This window comes from Trachypithecus francoisi, unplaced genomic scaffold (assembly GCF_009764315.1).
Source record: "Trachypithecus francoisi isolate TF-2019V2 unplaced genomic scaffold, Tfra_2.0 Lachesis_group19, whole genome shotgun sequence".
NCBI lineage: Eukaryota > Metazoa > Chordata > Mammalia > Primates > Cercopithecidae > Trachypithecus > Trachypithecus francoisi.
In genome coordinates this window covers 38,089,894-38,109,839 of record NW_022681464.1, presented here as the reverse complement: position 1 = coordinate 38,109,839, position 19,946 = coordinate 38,089,894, and the positions used below count along the sequence as shown (strand labels likewise).

The 19,946-nt window shown below is 42.0% G+C and overlaps 1 protein-coding gene and 2 long non-coding RNA genes across 4 annotated transcripts in view; 2 read left to right on the top strand and 1 right to left on the bottom strand.

Moving 5' to 3' along the window:
* The first annotated feature begins 4,164 nt into the window (after positions 1 to 4,164).
* LOC117064106 lies at positions 4,165 to 9,849 on the top strand. Its single transcript, XR_004429266.1, has 3 exons — positions 4,165 to 4,215; positions 7,431 to 7,540; positions 9,804 to 9,849. It is a non-coding gene; the product is annotated as an uncharacterized LOC117064106 (long non-coding RNA).
* Positions 7,527 to 19,185, bottom strand: LOC117064105. The gene is made up of 3 exons (XR_004429265.1): positions 19,096 to 19,185; positions 15,827 to 15,981; positions 7,527 to 7,827 (listed from the first exon to the last, which is right to left on the bottom strand). It is a non-coding gene; the product is annotated as an uncharacterized LOC117064105 (long non-coding RNA).
* Positions 12,537 to 19,946, top strand: part of MYOM1 (myomesin 1) — a 151,197-nt gene continuing 143,787 nt past the window's right edge. For both annotated transcript variants that reach the window (XM_033178223.1, XM_033178221.1), the window contains exons 1-2: positions 12,537 to 12,837; positions 17,707 to 18,024. In XM_033178223.1, coding sequence (XP_033034114.1) covers positions 17,735 to 18,024 — 290 coding nt within the window. In that variant the 5' untranslated portion in view covers positions 12,537 to 12,837; positions 17,707 to 17,734. The remainder of the gene's footprint in view (positions 12,838 to 17,706; positions 18,025 to 19,946) is intronic.

Here is a 19,946-nt window from a genome sequence, read left to right as displayed (position 1 = left end):
TCTTCTTTATTGAGCACGTCCTATGAGCCAAGCTCTCTGCAAAGTGTTTTATTCACATTATCTCTCATTAACATTAGCTGCAAGGTAATGACTGTCACCTCCATTTTACAGATGAGTGAGCTGAAGCTTAGCGAGGTCAGTGACCTGTCCAGGATCAGATTCTGGGTAAGAGGAAAAGGCAGGAATATGACGCATGTCTGTTATAACTTCAAAGCCTGACCTTTCAGCCTCTATGCTATGTTGATTGGTGAAACATAGTAACTATTGATAAAAATGACTGTGTTAATCATTTGGAGTGGGAATATTTACTTGAAATGTTGACTTTTTTGTTGTTGTTCTTCCCAGAAAAAGAGTCTGTATGGTCTCTTGCAGAATTTCCAGCAAGGCCCAATTCCACTGAAATCAGTGCCTCTACTTTACCAGCCACCTGTAGATGTATTATGACTTTTGATTGAGTTCTTCTTTCCTCTGGAGAAGGAATGGTAGATGAATCTGTGGACAGTTTCCATTCATATGACTTGTCAGCATTGAACACATAACACCTCTTTTTGCATTACCTCGCAGAGTGTGCGGGGCTTTACCAGGGCCTGTTCTTCAGTGTCCTGCCATGTGCTACACAGTTCATTATTTGCTTGAGGAAGAAGAGTAAGCCCTGATAGTAAGGGGGTAAGGGGACATGCTTCCCAAGAGTAACTTACTCTGTTTGTACTCTCAGTATCTTGCAGAGTGCTAGCCATGTCATGTGTGCTTAGTAAAACCTCAGTTAAATCTATAAACTTTAAGAACTTTGGAACAAAAGTAGTAGAAAAAGTAAGGGAGTTTTAGCAAGTGGGTAAATGATGAAAGTAATCCTGTGTTGAAACTCAACCAGATGAATGTTGTTACCAAACTTCCATATGGTCCGCTAGGTCCAAAAAGACATTTTTGTGGTACATAGTTAATAGAAGTGGCCAGATTAGCCATAGACAGATCTTGTTTAGATATAAAGGCACAATAAAAACTATTGTCCAAGGCAGGGGAGAACAATGCATAAAATCTTTAATATATCTATACTAGTTCTTACAGTATTTCTTTCTATTATATGCTCTTTCCATTATACAGTGCTCATTAGGGTCCATGCCTTAGCATGACTTTAAAACACTACAAAGTAACAAAATTTCAAACCTCCAGATCAGATGATACTATGCTTTAAAACAGGAAAATTGGCCAAGGAATGAAAAATATTAATAGAAATAAATTTAAAACTACAGTGCTCAACACATGATTTTCCAATGGTGAAAGATATTATTTGTGAAATACAGTTGGAAAATAGATTATTAAAACTGAAAAATACAAACATATAATTAATTTCTCATAGCATATATCACAATTAATTGCAGGTGAATTATAGGTAAGCATAGAACATAAAGCATAATACATTGAATAGAATTGTGTAAGTGTCCTTGTTGGGAAGAAGAATAAATATTTTTAAAAATGGCTTTAACTAAGGTATTATTAGAACACAATAAACGACACATATTTAAACTGTACCAAGTGACAAACTTTAATATATGTATACACTTGTGAAACCATCATCACAATCAAGATAATAACACACCCATCACCCCAGAGTGCTCTCAGACTCCACTGTGTCCCATTGCTCCCAACTCTTCCCACCTGTTCCCTCCCCCAGACCCACACAACCACTGATCTGCTTTCTGTTACTATCGTTTGCATGAATGTACGTTTTTGACTGGTGAAGTGGTTATTGATTATATGATGGATGGTTCTACTTTGTTTTTTGTTTTTGTTTTTTCCCCGAGATGGAGTCTCACTCTGTTGCCCAGGCTGGAGTACAATGGCGCCATCTCGGCTCACTGCAAGTTCCACGTCCAAGATTCAAGCAATTCTTGTGCCTCAGCCTCTCGAGCAGCTGGGATTACAGGACCGTGCCACAACCCCCAGCTAATTTTTGTATTTTTAGTTGAGACAAGGTTTCACCATATTGGCCAGGCTGGTCTCGAACTCCTGACCTCAGGTGATCCTCCCGCCTTGGCCTCCCAAAGTGCTGGGATTACAGATGTGAGTCGCTGCTCCTGGCCAGGTTCTACTTTTAAAAAGCCAAAATGTAATGAAAAAAAACCAAGGAAAGAACTGAAATGGAAACTTTTTGTGATAAATGACAAGTAAAAGCTTAATATCCACACTAGCAAACATTTAATAGAAAGAATATTTTATTTTGGTTTGTTTGATTGCAAGGAACAGGGACAGTCCAGTGGTTCATGCCTGTAATCAATGCCTCCAGCACTTTTGGAGGCCGAGGCTAGTGGATCGTGAGGTCAAGAGATCAAGACCATCTGGCCAACATGGTGAAACCCCGTTTCTACTAAAAATACAAAAATTAGCTGGGCGTGGTGGCACACGCCTGTAGTCCCAGCTACTGGGGAGACTGAGGCAGGAGAATCGCTTAGGCAGAGGTTGCAGTGAGCCGAGATTGCGCCATTGCACTCCAGCCTGGGCAACAAGAGCGAAATTCCATCTAAAAAAACAAAAAAGGACGCATATTTTAGGAATACACATGACTGGATTACTGCTGAAAACAGAGGTAACTTGAAGGCTTGGCTCTTCAGGTTTTCTCTCAAGGGTCTCATGGGCCAAATGTTTGTTCTCCAATTGCACCTGTGCTTCTTTAAGCCCATCTGTTTTGTTTGCTCCCTACCACCTATCTTTCTCCGCTAACTTTAGTTTGTGGTCCCTCATAATTTCAGCATGCCGTGGCTCATCTGATTCCAAATATACCCGTGGCATACCTTGATTCAGCCTCTTTGACTTTCGTTCCTTCTATTAAGTGTGTTGACACTCAGTCTTTTCAAATTCAAGTTCTCACGGCAGGCGTGTGATTGGCTTGGCGCGCCTTTTTGGCCCAGGCCATTCACTGTTACCTTTGGATCTGAAATGATCCATCACCTAGGATCAAAAAGCAGGGTCACCTGGTTCTAAACATCAGTAGGGCAGCTTTTCTCAGGAAGGGGTATGAGTAGTGCAGGCATTGAGTGCTTTCCTGTGTAGCAAAGAGAATGGTGCTTGAGAGACAGCTGGAACTGGATTCAAATCCCAGCTCTATTATTTAGTAGCTGTGTCACTTTGGGGTACTTGCCTAACCTCTCTGAGCCTTAGGTTTTTTGTACTCGTGGAAGGTGTCCAAGTTCTTGGCATTGTGAACAAAGAATTGGACAAAATGCACAAAGCAAGGAAAGAATGAAGCAACAAAAGCAGAGATTTATTGAAAATGAAAGTATACTCCGTATGGTGGGAGCAGCCCAAGCAAGCAGCTCAAGAGCCAAGTTACAGAATTTTCTGGTAAATACCCTCTAGAGGTTTCCCCATTGGTTACTTGGTGTACAGGTGTACCCCCTATGTAAAAGCAGTACTGGCCTGCGATCAGTCTGATTGATTGCAGGAGGGGGCCAATTAGAGGCTGAAGCAAAGTTACAGTTACACCCTATGCAAAGATCTGATTGGTTGCAGAAAGTGACCAATCAGAGGCTGAAGTGAAGTTACAAAGTTATAGTACTATGCAAATGAAAACTTGGCCAGCAACCAGCCTGACTGTCTCCCAGAGGGGACAAATCAAAGGCACTTTCAATTTTTCGTCTGCCACTCAGAAAATGGGAGGTTGCAAAGGGATTAGCCTCTGGTCCTTTTCTTACCTGGGCATGGAAAGTTGGGGTTTTCTTTGTGATTGAGTTCTAGGAAGTCAGCATGAATTCGGCCTTAGGTTCCCTGCCTCCAGACCCTGTTCTCCTGCCTCATTTTCATTTTAACTTGGGAATAATAACTGCTTTGAAGAAATTTTGTAACAAATATATAAAATAATAACTGTAAAGCTCTGGTATAGTATCTAGCACACAATAGGTCTCAATAATGATAGCTATTTTATTATCACATTAACAGATTAATAATGATCTCAGGAAAAAGATACCTCATACAAGAGGAAAGCCAAATAGTGGGATAACATTTAAGGACATGGTCAGCCTCACAAATAATTTTTTAAACGCATTTGAGAATAGCTATGAGATACATCTCACTTTTTTTTTTTTTTTGAGACGGAGTTTCACTCTTGTTGCCCAGGATGGAGTGCAATGGCGCAATCTCGGCTCACCACAACCTCCGCCTCCTGGGTTCAAGTGATTCTCCATTCTCCTGCCTCAGCATCCTGAGTAGCTGGGATTACAGGTATGTGCCACCATGCCCGGCTAATTTTGTACTTTTAATGGAGACAGGTTTTCTCCATGTTGGTCAGGCTAATCTCAAACTCTCGACTTCAGGTGATCCTCCTGCCTTGACCTCCCAAAGTGCTGGGATTAGAGGCGTGAGCCACCGCACCCGGCCACATCTCACTTCTGTTAAACTTGCTAAAATAAACTAAAATTAACCATTCCAATATTGATGGGGCAATGAGGAAAGAGTGCATTCATATTTGGTTGATGGCATTATACATTAGCCTAATTATTCCACATAGCAATCTCATAAAATATACCCTCCAATTCATAGTACCTTCTGGGCAAATACTTCCCGAGGAGTTAAAAAGGAATACTTATATTTGTACAAAATATTTACAGCTTTCTTTTTAATTCAGGCTTTTATCCTTTTCGAACTAAAAGAGACCTAAGAGGTTATTTTTTTTTCTCTTGGGTTGCATGTTAGAATCATTTCGGAGCTTTTAAAAAACACTGATGTTCATGTCTCATGCCAGAAATATGGAGTTAATAGTCCTAGAATATGGCCTAGGCCTGAGTATGGTTTAAAAGCTCCTCAGGTGATACTAATGTACAGCCAGGCAGGAGAACCGCTCTTCCAATCTCACTCTATTAGGGGATCTATGAATAAACACGAGCCCGAGAGGCTGAAAGGCCTTTCAGAAGAGGTCACAGAGAGGTGATAAAAGAGCTGGGTTGAAACTAAAGATGCTCCAAGTGCCTGCTTCCAGCTTCTGGTCCTGGTGAATGACTGGAAATTTCCAGGTGCTCAGCACTTAGAGACCAGGTAACAAATTATAGCAGAGCAATACAACACATTCATTCATTGTTATTGAAAGGACAGCTGTGGACAGGGTAGGATATTGGTGAGAACCAAGTGTGATACTGGTGCCTCCATGACTGCCCCTCATAGAGAAAGAGAGCAACTGTCCCCAGCTGAAAGGGTTGAAGCCCCGTGGGTGCCCTTATCTCCTCCTCCAACATCTCTGTTGTGGAGGGTGAGGTTATCAGTGTCCAGGACTGCTGAATGATGGGCTGTCTGTGCTGAGCAGTGATGCACTAGCAAGAGTTCATTTTTAAAAACTGTGATGAAATATGTATAGCATAAAATTTACCACTTTAACCATTTGTAAGTATACAGTTTCTCTGGCATTAAGTACATTCACATTGTTTTGCATCCATCACCACTACCCATCTCCAGAACTTTTTCATCATCCCCAGCTGAAACATCATACCCATTCAACATTAACTCCGAATTCCTCCCACCCTGCCACCTCAGACCCTGGTTGCTCTTACTCCACTTCCTGTCTCTATAAATTCCACTATTGCAGGTACCTCATACAAGTGGGATCATGCAGTATCTGTTCTTTGTGTCTGGCTTATTTCACTTAGCATAGCGTCTCCAAGTTTAAAAGGCCATTAAAAAATTAATTATCCTCTTTCTCTCTGCTCCCCTGTTCTTTCCACCAAATGTCCTTTTCCTTCCAGGTTGAGGACCACCTATCCCTTCTATCAATCCTGGCTTACCCATTCTAGTGTACTCTGCCTTTTTCCTCTTCCTTTAAAGCTTAGTGTTATCTAGTGAGCAGGATAGGAAACGCTAGCTCTGTAAGCTCGTATGTGAGACTGCAAAGTCTGAAGGGTGGTTTTGTTTTGTTCTTGCATCTTCATTTCTGTTTCAGTGTGGACTGAGGGAAGAAAAGGGACTCTTGGGGAATGAGAGAGAAAGAGGAAAACAGAATATAATCACATTTATACTTGGAAACGTAGACCTGTCTCACATGAAAAAATGGTATCTACATTATTTTAGAAATTGTAAAAGTAGAATTTCATCAGAAATGCTTTGTTTTTATGAGGAAATATTGCACACTGTTAAGCATATTAACTCTGGATCTGAATGATCTGAATTTGAATCCTAGCTCTAATACTTTTTAGTTGTGTATTCTAGAGCAAATAACTGAATTTCTCTATACCTTAGTTTTTGTTTTGCTTTGTTTTGTTTTGTCTCACTCTGTCGCCCAGGCTGGAGGACAGTGGCATGATGATAGCTCACTGCAGCCTTGACCTCCTGGGCTCAAGCAATCCTCTTGCCTCAGCCTCTTAAGTAGCTGGGACTACAGGCACATGCAATCACACCCAGCTAATTTTTTTTTTTTTTTTTTTGAGACAGAGTCTTTCTCTGTTGTCCAGGCTGGAGTGCAGTGGCCGGATCTCAGCTCACTGCAAGCTCCGCCTCCCGGGTTCCCGCCATTCTCCCGCCTCAGCCTCCGGAGTAGCTGGGACTACAGGCGCCCGCCACCGCGCCCGGCTAATTTTTTGTATTTTTAGTAGAGACGGGGTTTCACCGTGTTAGCCAGGATGGTTTCGATCTCCTGACCTCGTGATCCGCCCGTCTCGGCCTCCCAGAGTGCTGGGATTACAGGGATGAACCACCGCGCCCGGCCTGGTTAGTGCTTTGATGTTTCATTCGGTTAAATAAGGACAAATAGATTTTAAGTTTTAAGATTTAAGTTAGCATTATTCATAATAGCCTCAAACTAGGCATAATGCAAATGTCCGTTAGCTGATGAATGGAAAAACACAATGTAGTCTATCTTTCAATGAAACACTTCTTAGCAATAAAAAGAAGCACTCTGCCAAATCACACACCACCACAGCCGAAACTCAGAAACATCTTGCCAAGTGAAAGAAACCAGACACAAAAGACTACATATGGTAGGATTCCATTTGTGTGAAATTTCTAGAAAAAGCTGAACTGTTGAGACAGAGGTCAGTGGTGGCCCCGGGCATGCGCGGGACCCAGGATTCACTGCAGACAAGCCTGAGGAAACTTCTGGGTGATGGAAGTATTTTAAAACTGGATTTTGGTGATGGTTGTGTTTTAAAACTGGACTTTGGTGATCGTTGCACAATGTAAAAATTGACTAAACCTCACTAAACTTTACTCTTAAAATGGATTAATTTATGGTGTGTCAATTTTATTGCTATAAACTGTTAAAAGGAAATTCGAAATGAATTGAAACTGGAGATTCAGATCTGCTGATCTTTATTCTGGTTCTTACTTTTAAAGGAAAAAAAAACATATTGTTTTCATAAAAATAACACACAGTCATTGTTGGGAGACAATTCTCCATGGGTCTCTTGTGTTTCAGCACATGTTTTAAGCGAAACTCTGGCTCTCCTTTGTTCCAGCCTGTTTCTGCAGCCTTTGAAGATAGAGGAAGTATCTCCAGCCAGAGCAAAAGGCAGACACGCTTACTATCCAGTGTAACAAGAGTATCTCCCTCTGCAGCAAAGGGCAGGTATGCTGAATGCTCATGATGAAAGAGTCGGTGCTCTAAAGTCAAGATTTTTCTTCTGTAATGCAGCCCACCGTGACTGCAGGTGTCACCTGGTCTTTATCACGTTGTCCTTTGGGAACATGGGGATTGAGGGCTGGCAAACCAGTGAAGAATATGCTGACACTCAGTCACTGCTCTTGCTGTCAGGAGTAAAGCTCTTTGTCTTGGGTCTTCTGTTAACACCCATGAAACCGTAGTAGGCTCACTTTTTAGCTTGCACGTCGGGTAAAATCTCTGACTCCTGGGTTCTTTTTTGAAAGAATTGTGGTAAAATATACATAACATTAAATTTACCATTTTAGTCATTTTAGGGATACAGTTCAGTGGCAATGAGTACATTTACAATGTTGTATAACTATCACCATTACACATCTCTAGAGCTTTTAAAAAATTAATTAATTTATTTTTTGAGATGGAGTCTCACATAGCCCCTTGGGCTAGAGTGCAATGGCTTGATCTCGGCTCACTGCAATCTCCGCATGCTGGGTTCAAGCGATTCTCCTGCCTCAGCCTCCCGAGTAGCTGGGATTACAGGCACCTGCCACCATGCCCAGCTAATTTTTTTGTATTTTTAGTAAAAACCGGGTTTCACCATGTTGGCCAGGCTGGTCTCGAACTCCTGACCTTGTGATTCACCCGCCTTGGTCTCCCAAAGTGCTGGGATTACAGGTGTGAGCCACCGCGCCCAGCTCACATTGCTCTAGAGCTTTTTAATCATTCCATGTTGAAACTCTACCCATTAAGCAATACTCCTCATGACCCCCTTTCCCCAGCCCCTGGCAACCACTGTTCTACTTTCTCTATCAACTCGACTACTCTAGGTACCTCATATAAGTGGAATCATACACTATTTGTCCTTGTGTGACTGGCTTATTTCACTTTGCATAATGTCTTTAGAGTTTATCCATGTTGTAGTGTGTGTCAGGATTTCATTCCTTTTTAAGGCTGAATAATATTCCATTGTATGTATTTACCTTCACAGTTCTTGATGCTAATTATATCTTAAAATCAATTAAAAAAATACAAACAAGAAGGTTAAAAAAAAAGCAAGCAAGCATCTCATCATTTGGAAGTCATTATAATTCCAAATATCTATTTATGAATAGACAGAAACACAGGTAGAGACAAACATGTTAGAAAATGGGCTTTGCGGTCTTGCTTTCTAATCCTCACCTCCAGCTCCCTGGCCTGGACTATAGGTGCAGGCAGTTTCCTGGCTTAGGGGTTTGTCCCACTCCCAGAATCTACCCACCAGCTCCTGAGCCTCACAGGCAGGTTAAGAGAGGCTTGCAGCAGTTGGCCTCCCCACCGCTGAACAGCTGATCCCTGGCCACACTGACCCCTAGCCCTTGTTTTTTCCCATCTCTAAGGAGTCCCTGTGTCCTGAGGAGTTGTCCTATGCCACATTTAGCACTGGTTAGCACTCCATTAAGTTTTCAGGATAATTACAAATCTGTAAGTGTATAATGAGTAAGTCTAATTGACTAGAGTCTACATCTATAAAGGAATCATAACTAAGTTCCAATAATTGATTCATATGAGCCCAAGTTTTTCTTCTTTAGTTTTATTATCCAGTACATCACCATATGTAATTTATTACGTAGCTAGTTGTAATTCAGATAAATTTGCTGTTAGAAAAACCTGAATCTAGATGATGCCACAGCAGAAAGATCACTTAGGAGATTCTGCTGGGTCTAGCTCATGCTTCTTTTGTCTAAACTTATTTTATATTTGTTTGGAATAAACTCTGGCTTTCACAGGGATCCTGAGAATCAATGAATCAATGATAATATTTTAGTTTTTCCATAGTGTGTGTGGACTTTTCTCATTTTTGTATTTTTAACAAGGATGAAAGTTCAGTAAATATTTAAATGTATTGATACTTGTAGCCAGTACATTTTGACCTAATAAATTATTGTCTGTTACGTAAGAAACACAAATGAAACTCTTCTTCTGTAACAGTTCTTCCTTCTAATGGACAGTACTGGCACATGGTACTCTCTATCAACATAAATGTGTGTTTGTGCACACACACATACACAAACAGGCATACACATACAGTTAAATGGTTGAGAGGCAGCACAGTGTGATATATAGGAGGCTATGCTCTGTGTGGAACAGTCCTGGGTTCCATCCTCTGTCACATTCTGGTTGTGTGACTTTAAGGATACTGATCTCTCTAAATCTCAATTTTTTTTTGTTTGTTTGTTTCTTTTTGAGACAGGGTCTCTTGCTCTGTTGCTCAGGCTGGAGTGCAGTGGTATGATCTTGGCTCACTGCAACCTCGACCTCCCTAGGCTCAAGCAATTCTCCCACCTCAGCCTCCCGAGTAGGTGGGACTACAGGTACATGCCACAACACCTGGCTAATGTTTGTACTTTTTGTAGAGATGGGGTTTCGCCATGTTGCCCAGAATGGTCTCGAACTCCTGAGTTCAAGCAATCTGCCTGCCTTGACCTCCCAAAGTGCTGGGATTACAGGTGTGAGCCACCATGTCTGGCTATAAATCTCAGTTTCTTAATCCATAAAATGTTTTCATGATAATCATGTATATGATAATCAAATAAGATCTTGTAAAACAGTGTTACTTCCTGGCATATAGCAAATAGTCATTAAATATTAGCTATTATTAGGAGGACTTATATCTCCTATTTTTGTTTATTTTTCCTCTTTTCTGCTTTGAGAAGATTTGGGGCAATTTACCAATATTCTCTAGAGAAACGGCTCACCAGGAATCATTCTAATGGCTGGTGGATAAGACTTGAGAAGAATCACTGCATTCTGTATTGGATGTTTAGAGAACAAATGGATGCTTGGGGAACATAACACTTGGAAAACTCGCCTATGGCTTCCAGATAGCTAAAATGTCCACATGCTCACTAATAGCAGATGTATGTATAGGAAGAAATTCCAGGCTGAATTTCACAGGTAACTGGATCAGAACTAGGTGGAACAGATTATTTTACATACTTTGAGTAGCTCAGAAGCTAACCCTCTATTACAAGTGAAGACCCATATTGCACTTGAAAGGCCATTTCAATATATCTAGTTTCTTACCAGCAAAGTACACTGGAGGAGACAGCAATACGTGACTACAAGTACACAGGGTTTGGAATCAAATATCTCTGAATGAAGTTGCGTTTTTGTCATCTACCAGCTGTGTGATCTTTGGCAAATGCCTTCCCTTCTGGAAGCCTTGCTTTCCTCAACGAGGTAATTAAGCTGTACTTTGCAAGGTATGATAAGAAGTCAGTGGGATCATGTATATAAACTGCCTATCCCAGTGTCTGGCACTGGGTAGGTCCTCAACAGTGTTAACTGTAGTGATTATCAAGAAAGTCATGATGAAGTATACTATAATACTGAGTCTGTTCAATATCTTGATAGAGGCTGGGTGCAGTAGCTCACGCCTGTAATTCCAGCACTTTGGGAGACTGAGGCAGGTGGATTACTCGAATCCAGGAGTTTGAGACCAGCCTGGGCAACATGGTGAAACTCCATTTCTACCAAAAGTTAAAAAAAAAAAAAAAAAATTAGCCGGGTGTGGTGGCACACACCTGTAGCTACTCGGGAGGCTGAGGTGGGAGAATTGCTTGAGCCTGGGAGGCAGAGGTTGCAGTGAGCCAAGACTGCACCACTGCACTCCAGCTTGGGCAACAGAGTAAGACTCTGTATCAAAAAGAAAAACAATTTTGATAGACACAAGTAACCTTTATTCAGTTGATGTAAGAACATAAGAACATATCACTGTCAGAACATAAGGCCAATAGATCAAAATACCAACCTACTGCATACATATAATCTAACAATGAGTTTTTATATTATTGGTGTCAGTAATCATAGCTGATATTTACTGAGTCTATATTATGTAACTGTCACTAGGTCAAGTGCTCTGTCTGCAGTATCACATTTAATCACGACAGCAATCCTATAATTTGGATGTTATTGTCCCCATTTTATAGACAAAAAACCTGAAGCTTAGGAAGGAGAAATAAATCGCTAGACATTACATGGCTACTAAGTGCTATCAGTATAGTGGGATCTAGATCTGGTCTGAATCTACAACGCAGGCTGTCACCACCGGGTTATGCCTCCTCTTCATTGGTCATACCATTTAAAGAACGAAGAAAGGGAATCTCTTATTAGATGGACTGACGCTACTCTGAGTTAGGAAGGACGCAACACTGGGTTGCATCTCAAAAGGCTTTAGTTAATGAACAGGGAATCAAATATTCAGGCTTGGCCAGGCGCGGTGGCTCACGCCTGTAATCCCAGCACTTGGGGAGGCTGAGGCAGGCGGATCACGAGGTCAGGGGATTGAGACCATCCTGGCTAACACGGTGAAACCTTGTCTCCACTAAAAATACAAAAAATTAGCTGGGCGTGTTGGTGGGCACCTGTAGTCCCAGCTACTTGGGAGGCTGAGGCAGGAGAGTGGCGTGAACCTGGGAGGCAGAGCTTGCAGTGAGCCGAGATCGCGCCACTGCACTCCAGCCTGGGCGACAGGGCGAGGCTCCATTCCCCCCGCCAAAAAAAATGTGTGTGTGTGTGTGTATATATATATAGTCAGGCTTGAAGCTAGGACTTCACCTTGTAAATTTTCCTGAAATGAGAGAAATAGTGACCGTGATGTCAGGTAAAAATTGCCACCACGTGTAACCCATTTCTTCCTTGTTTTGCCTTTAGTTAGCTTCAAGTTCTTTTTTCACTTTGTATCTTTTAAATGTACTGTACGTGTGTTATTAACAGCATGCCCAGAACCATATCTTGGCATTAAAATTCCATGAAGTCCATTTTGAGAATCATATTACTACACCTATTTTTAGCTGTTAACACAAACCACTCTTTCCATTACACTTTTACATTATCTAATGATAAAGTGACATTGAAAATAGCTCTTGTTGCCAAATAAAAGTCCTGTATTTTGTTTAATTGGGCCAGACCCACTGACCGGCATTATGCAATTATATTACTGAGGCAGCTACCTGCCCGTGCCCCTCTCCTCCTCCTGGTTTGGGACTACCCTCCCCATCTGCTGCTATATTTAACTGCTTTCTTGGCCATAAAAGGCTGGTTGTGTGGCCTGACATTCGGCTGCCTGACCACATGCATTATTTTTGAACTGGCCTCCAGGGTCCTGTCTTTAGCCCTGCCTCTTAACGTTTTCTTGGATTCAACCTAGGCGGAGTTTTCATTCTCTCATCCAGCTCCTCGGCCTCATCGGAACATTTCCACCACCATTACTCCTTTGGAAACTGGTAAGTGTGACACTGAAGCAGAAGAATGCACTGGATAGTTTATAAGCTTAGCAGCACTGCAGTGTAAGTGCTTTCTTTCTGTCTTCTGAACTCAGCAGTTTTCTCAAAGAGATGTCAGAATAACAGAGAAATAGGAAAGTAAAGCTCCAGGGAGGGAAACCAGAACAGCCGGGTGCCAGTTGGGCTGGCACAGCTCTTCTCTCACATCACTGTATTCTTTTGAAATTAAGCTGCTGTTCCTGGAACTGTAAGGAGGTCATATTTGCCTCGGATTGAACTGCAAGTGTGTGTTTAATGCTCCTTCCAAGTACGGTTTGGTTGAAATCTGAAATGGATGAGAGACAGGAGGCCCTGTATTTTCAATCCTGTGTGTGCCATACAATGCTCCCTGGTTACAAATTAGACCGAAAGAAGGAAAATTAACTCTGAAGTCACTAGTTTATAATTCAGGGATCTTGCTGTGACAATGCAATGTGGGTAAATGTGAGCGTGCACAATGATACGGCCTCACAATGGTTAAGTAATATTTCAGAGGCAACATAGAGCCCCACATAGCGATTTTTCTGGGAATCGTTTTCATCAGCTTTTGCCCTCTAATGACTGCACAAAGGTATCATAAATTACAGCTATGGAATTTGTATTTCTTCCCAAATTCTCAAATTATTATCAGAAAGAAAATTTAGGTCTTAAAGAAACAAAAGTCACTAAAACCATCTTTCCTCCCAACCTTCTCCAGCTGTCATGTGTTGGGGCTAATCCTGGCTTTAGTTAACTTCAAAGGCTTACTTGATGAAGAGGAGGTGGTTGTACCTTTGTTCCAGAGGTCAGGGCTGTGACAACAGCAGTGAGGACTTCAAGTCAAACCCTGTTTACTTGTAACCTACTATCTATGTGAGAGGTATATTAAGTAGTATTAAAAGTAAATGTATTTGGGAGAAATGAAACAGTAAAAAATAGTATTGGGGCAAGATATTTAAAGATTTTATTTTGTGAAAATAACAGCATTTCAAATCATCTGGGGAGTGAATTTAGTTTATAACATAACAAGGTTCTTTATTATTTATTTGAAAATCATTCAAATAGCATGTGCCATGTTACAATGTAGTATCATAACAGAAACTTCTCTAATATCTTTATAACTGCCTAATATAATTCTGTATTAACATTTTCTAACCCCTTTGTTTTATCAAAATTCATCTAGTAGTTATTAATTATACATGGTAATTATCCTCTATATTTTGTAACAGAAAATAGCCATCTATTTAAGGGTTGAAGCAAAGTTGCTTGCTAGTAGCTATTTTTTTCTCTTAGGAAATGCCACGTAGATTGATATCTTCCATGAGCCCTAAGATAAATATTTCTGGAGTGAAGTTTGCTCGATTTTCTTCTCTAGGGAATACATGCTGACTTTTAAAATAGTTTAAATAAAAAGTAGTGTTAAACTTGACAAAGAATATGCTGAGTTTAGAAGGATTCGTTCTTCATTTTGAATTTTTTTAAAAACGACATTTGGAGAAAACAGATCACTTTAAAACTAATTCTACAGAATTAAAACACTTGGGGGTGGAGCTTTTATAAAACTATTACTTCATCCAGGGTTGTCAACATGGCTGATAGGCCTGCTTCAGTGGATAGACTATTCAAGAATGCTAAGGCAATGTGATGTCTCCCCACCCTATGCTAAACAAACATACCACCTTTGACTTTCAGTAGAACTGTTAGCTCAGGTTCACAATGCCAGCTGCCACCCTGGGAATCGACTCTCTTACCTCTTTATGTAGGGAGACTAGAAGCCTGTAAGTTCCTTATGGAGCAAACAGTTTTTTTTTTTTTTTTTTTTTTTTCTGCTTTGAGGCTATACCTTTGCTTGAAGTGTTTGTGAGATTTGAGAGAGCTTATATATAAGATTAGCATACTCCAGGGTTCAGTTCTAGGACTTTATTTTATTTATTTTATTTTGTTTTAGATTTTTATAATAGAGACAAGGTCTCACAATGTTGCCCAAGCTGGTCTCAAACTTCTGGGCTCAGGAAATCCTCTCAAAGTGCTGGATTACAGGCATGAGCCACCATGCCTATAATTTTCTTTTCCGTGTATCATGGTTCTCACCTGTTTTCTTTTAGGACTTTCTTTTCCATGTATAACGGTGCTCATCTGTTTTCTTTTTTTTTTTTTTTTTTGAGACGGAGTCTCGCTCTGTCGCCCAGGCTGGAGTGCAATGGCCGGATCTCAGCTCACTGCAAACTCTGCCCCCCGGGTTTACACCATTCTCCTGCCTCAGCCTCCCAAGTAGCTGGGACTACAGGCGCCCGCCACCTCGCCCGGCTAGTTTTTTGTACTTTTTAGTAGAGACGGGGTTTCACCGTGTTAGCCAGGATGGTCTCGATCTCCTGACCTCGTGATCTGCCCGTCTCGGCCTCCCAAAGTGCTGGGATTACAGGCTTGAGCCACCGTGCCCGGCCTCATCTGTTTTCTTTTAGGACTTTCTTTTCCGTGTATAATGGTGCTCATCTGTTTTCTTGGCTTTTGATACCACCTATATGCTGTTGACTCCCAAATGTAAATCTGCATCCTGGACTTCTCCCGTGCATTTCAGAGTCACATATCCAACTTCCCACTTAAAATTCCCTCCCTCTCCTCTGGGAGGGCTAACAGGCATCTCAGATGTACAGCATTAAAATCAATCTCCTGTTTTTCCACCCCAAATTGATACTTTCCCACATTCCTCCCCATCTCAGTTAATAGCAACTTGTCTTTCAATTGCTCAACCTTGGAGTCCTCTTTCTTTCACATCCTAATTCACAACTTTCAGCAAATGCCATTGGTTCTAACTTCAAAACCTGTGCAGAGCTTGACCACCTCTCACACTTTCACTGCTACCCCTGTCACCTCTAGCCTGGACAATTGCAGTGGACTTTGTATTCTTTTGCCAGGGCTATCATAGCAAAGTGCCATGGACTGGGTGGCTTAAACAACAGAAATTTATTACCTTACAACTCTGGAGGCTGAAGTCCAAGATGAAGGTGTCAGCTGGGTTGGTTTCTTCTCAGGTCTATTCTCAGCTCATGGATGGCTGTCTTCTCCCTGTGTCTCCACATGGCCTTCCCTCTGTTATATACATATTTGGGTCTTGGTTTTCCTTTCCTATAGAGACACCATCATATAGGATTAGGGCCCATCCTCATGGCCTAATTTTAACTTAACTTCCTCTTTAAGGACCCTATCTCCAAATATGGTCACATTTTGAGGTACTGGAGGTTAGGGCTTCAACCTAGGAATTTTGAGAGGATATAACTCAGCCCTTTCATAAGTCTCCTGGCTTTCACTGTCTTCTCTCCACAGTCCATCTTCAGACGTCGGCAAGAATGAGTCTCAGCTCAGAGTCTTCCAATGGCTTCTCAGCCCTTTCACAGTATTAGCTGAAGTCCTTACTGCTACCTAAATGACCCTACACTACCAGCCCATCCCCCATGCTCACAGCTCACCTCTCTGACATTATCTCCTATACCTCTCCCACCCCAGAACCCCTGCCAATCAGCGGTTCCTGGAGCACGATAGTCATGTTCATTCCTCAGTGCCTTTGCTCTGGTCTTCCTTCTGGAATACTCTTCCCCAGAAAGTCTCATGCTCAGATGTACATTCTAGGGAAGCTATCCCTGCTGAGGCTGTTGAGAATTGCATCCATCCCTATTACTTGCGTTGTTTTTCTCTGGTTCTTGGCACATTAACCTATCTCATACTTGACTTGTTTTCTCTATTGTCTTTCTCCTGCAGTAGACTGTATGGTTCTGAACAATGTGATTAGAGCAGGTATTTTGTCTGTTTTGTTTACCACTGTATTGTTTTGTTTTGTTTTGTTTTGAGACAGAGTCTTGCTCTGTTGTCCATTATAGAGTGCAGTGGCGCAACCTCGGCTCACTCCAAACTCTGCCTCTGAGTTCAAGTGATTCTCCTGCCTCAACCACCGGAGTAGCTGGGACTACAGGTGCTCACCACCATGCCAGGCTAATTTTTGTATTTTTAGTAGAGACGGAGTTTCACCATGTTGGCCAGGCTGGTCTTCAACTACTGACCTCAAGTGATCCGCCTGCCTCGGCCTCCCAAAGTGCTGGGGTTACAGGCATGAGTCACCACTCCCAGCCTCACTACTGGATTTGATGGGCTGGATGGTGCTAGGCACACAGTAGGTGCTGCTAATTATTTGTTGGATGAATACCACATGACTCTATCCTTCCACATTCTCCCAGATGAAGTCCCAAATGAAGAATGAAATGGCAGAAAATTAGAAATATGTATTATAGAGAGTCTGAGGAAAAAGCACAATACCAGGTTAGAAAAACTTTGTTTTTCTAGGAAAACCTCCTAGATATAATCTTTTTTAAAAAGGTACAATGACAGGACAAACCCATCTGGGCTATGAAGTGGAGAGTTTTTTGAATATCCAGTTATGCTAAACTTCATACCCTTTTTGGTTTCCTCTTTGGAAAAGATAAGAATATTAATTTTTATTTTATTTTTTTAGACAGGGTCTTTCTCTGTCACCCAAGCTGAGTGCAAGGGTCAATCATAGCTCACTGCAGCCTCGAAGTCTTGGGCTCAAGCAATCCTCCTGCCTCAGGCTCCGGAGTAGCTGGGACTACGGACACACACACCACATCCGGCTAAATTTTTCTTTTTTCTTTTTGTAGAGATAGGGTCTCACTGTGTTGGCCAGGTTGACTTTGAGTTCTCGGCCTCAAGAGATCCTCGTTGGGATTTCAAGCATGAACCATGGCACCCAGCCAAGAGTATTGATTTTTACACTTTGATTTAGATGACTTGTTCTATGGAACTTGTTCCTTACACTCAAAAAGCGTTGTTTTCCTTCAGGTGGCCAGGTTCCTTCAAGGGACACAGGATGTCTTTGCCTTTTTATCAGCGGTCCCACCAGCACTATGATCTCAGCTACCGCAACAAGGACCTCCGCACCACCGTGAGCCACTACCAGCAGGAGAAGAAGCGCTCAGCCATCTACACCCAGGGCTCCGCGGCCTACAGCAGCCGCTCCTCCGCCGCGCACCGCCAGGAATCCGAGGCCTTCCGCCAGGCGTCCGCCTCCTCCTTCCAGCAGCAGGCCTCACAGTACGCCCTGAGCTCTGACGTCAGTCGGAAGGCGGCCTCAGCCTATGATTATGGCTCCTCCCATGGGTATGTCGGAAGCACTCTTCCTACCTCAGGGAAGAGGCGTGTGCTCTGAGTAACCCTCCCAGTTACTTCTTGTTTCGTATTGGTTTGGTCTTGGTTTTCTGAGGCAGAGTTTCGCTCTTGTTGCCCGGGCTGGAGTTCACTGCAACCTCTGCTGCCTCCTGGGTTCAAGCGATTCTCCTGCTTCAGCCTCCTGAGTAGCTGGGATTACAGGCATGCACCACCATGCCCTGCTAATTTTGTAATTTTAGTGGAGACAGGGGTTCGCTATGTTGGCCAGGCTGGTTTCGAACCCTTGACCTCAGGTGTTCCACCCGCCTGGGCCTCTCAAAGTGCTAGGATTGCAGGCGTGAGCCACCGTGCCCAGCCTCTCCCAGTTACTTCTTAAATACAGCAGCCCAGCATTTCAACCAAGTGTGCAGACAGACCTTGTTTGGGAGTCCTGGGACCCGTGCCTACCTATTTCCCTTTATTGTCTCTTTTAGCTTCACAAAGAGCTTGGTGTTCTCACGGGCGAGCCTTGCTTGTGTTGCCAATTTGCTATTTCTAAGAGCAGGGAAATTTTGCCACAGGTTACTTTAGCAGCAGCAGGGCCAGAAAAGATCATTTCAGTACTCACAGCGGGTTTCCTCGCACTCAGAATGTTTCTGCCTAGATGAGAAGCTGATATATAGAATTTAAAATTCACAGGTGATAGGAGACTGAACTACTGCAAAGATGTATTCTGTTAAATATTTTTTCAATATCTAATAGCAAATACTTAAATTCGGAACTACTATTTATGCAACAAATATTTTCTTTTGCTTGACCATTTGATAAAAACATGGCCCTATTTCAGTCAAAGAATAATAGGAACCAACCTGTATTCTGACAAAATTAGGTTTATTGACCCAATGCAATGAAGGAGACTAAACACTAGAGGAAAAAGGGCTATGTTAGGATTCTAGGAAGAGTGGAGCTTAGATGCAGGTCCGGTCTGCAAAGTGAACCCAGGGTGCTATTTCTTTGGAAACAATCAAGTTAAGATAAATATGGACTGTTGCATCCCCAAGCCCCTTATCTGGGACTTCTCACCAGAAGTGGGAATCGAGGCTGCTTCTCTGCTTCAGTGAAGCAACTAAGATCCTGCAGGCAAGAGTGAGATGTTTTACTCTTACTGATAAAATTTTACACAGCAAGCTCACTGATTGTCTTTGATATTAGAGAAGAGTTTCTCAATGAGTCTATAGTCACTCGAAGAAGGAGGTTACCGTGACACTTTACAACAGCAATGTCCCTGGAGAAATGTCATTTCCTGCTCACTTTGCAGTTGGCTTATCTGTGGCTGCTGTTTCAGCCTGATGAATGATGGGCTGATATTTACTTTCTCAGTCCAAGGCAAGTTTTATTTTCTTCATATTCAGAATGATCCCCTATTCATGGAGATTAAGAAAACACTTGCAAGATACATGTGACTTTTATTTAAATTCTATGGTCCACAGAAAAAAATTGCTGATCTTCAAAACAGACATTTCTGGGCTATGTGGTCAATAACCACCTTCTGCCTCTAATCCTCTTCTCCAAAGTATCTGGCATAGGTTGCATTTTTTGCTATAAACGTAACATAGTTTTCAGTCTTACAAAATTTAAATCCACAAAATATCTGGTAGGACAACTAGAAAAGCTGTTTCCTCTGGGAATCTAAAAAGGTATTGAGAAAATAATAGAGTGGTCAGTTTGACTAGAAGTGATGCATGCTTCCAAAGGCAGAAATTCCTAAATCCCTCTTGGATTTGAGCAGCACCTGATCTACAGCTATCATTTTATCAGTGATGGTGGCCTCCTGGGAGCTTCTGGTGGGTTCAGTAACAGAGCCAGATTCTGCTGGGGTTTACCTGGAATGTATGATGGCAACACTCTGAAATTCCATTTAAAATGGAACAGGA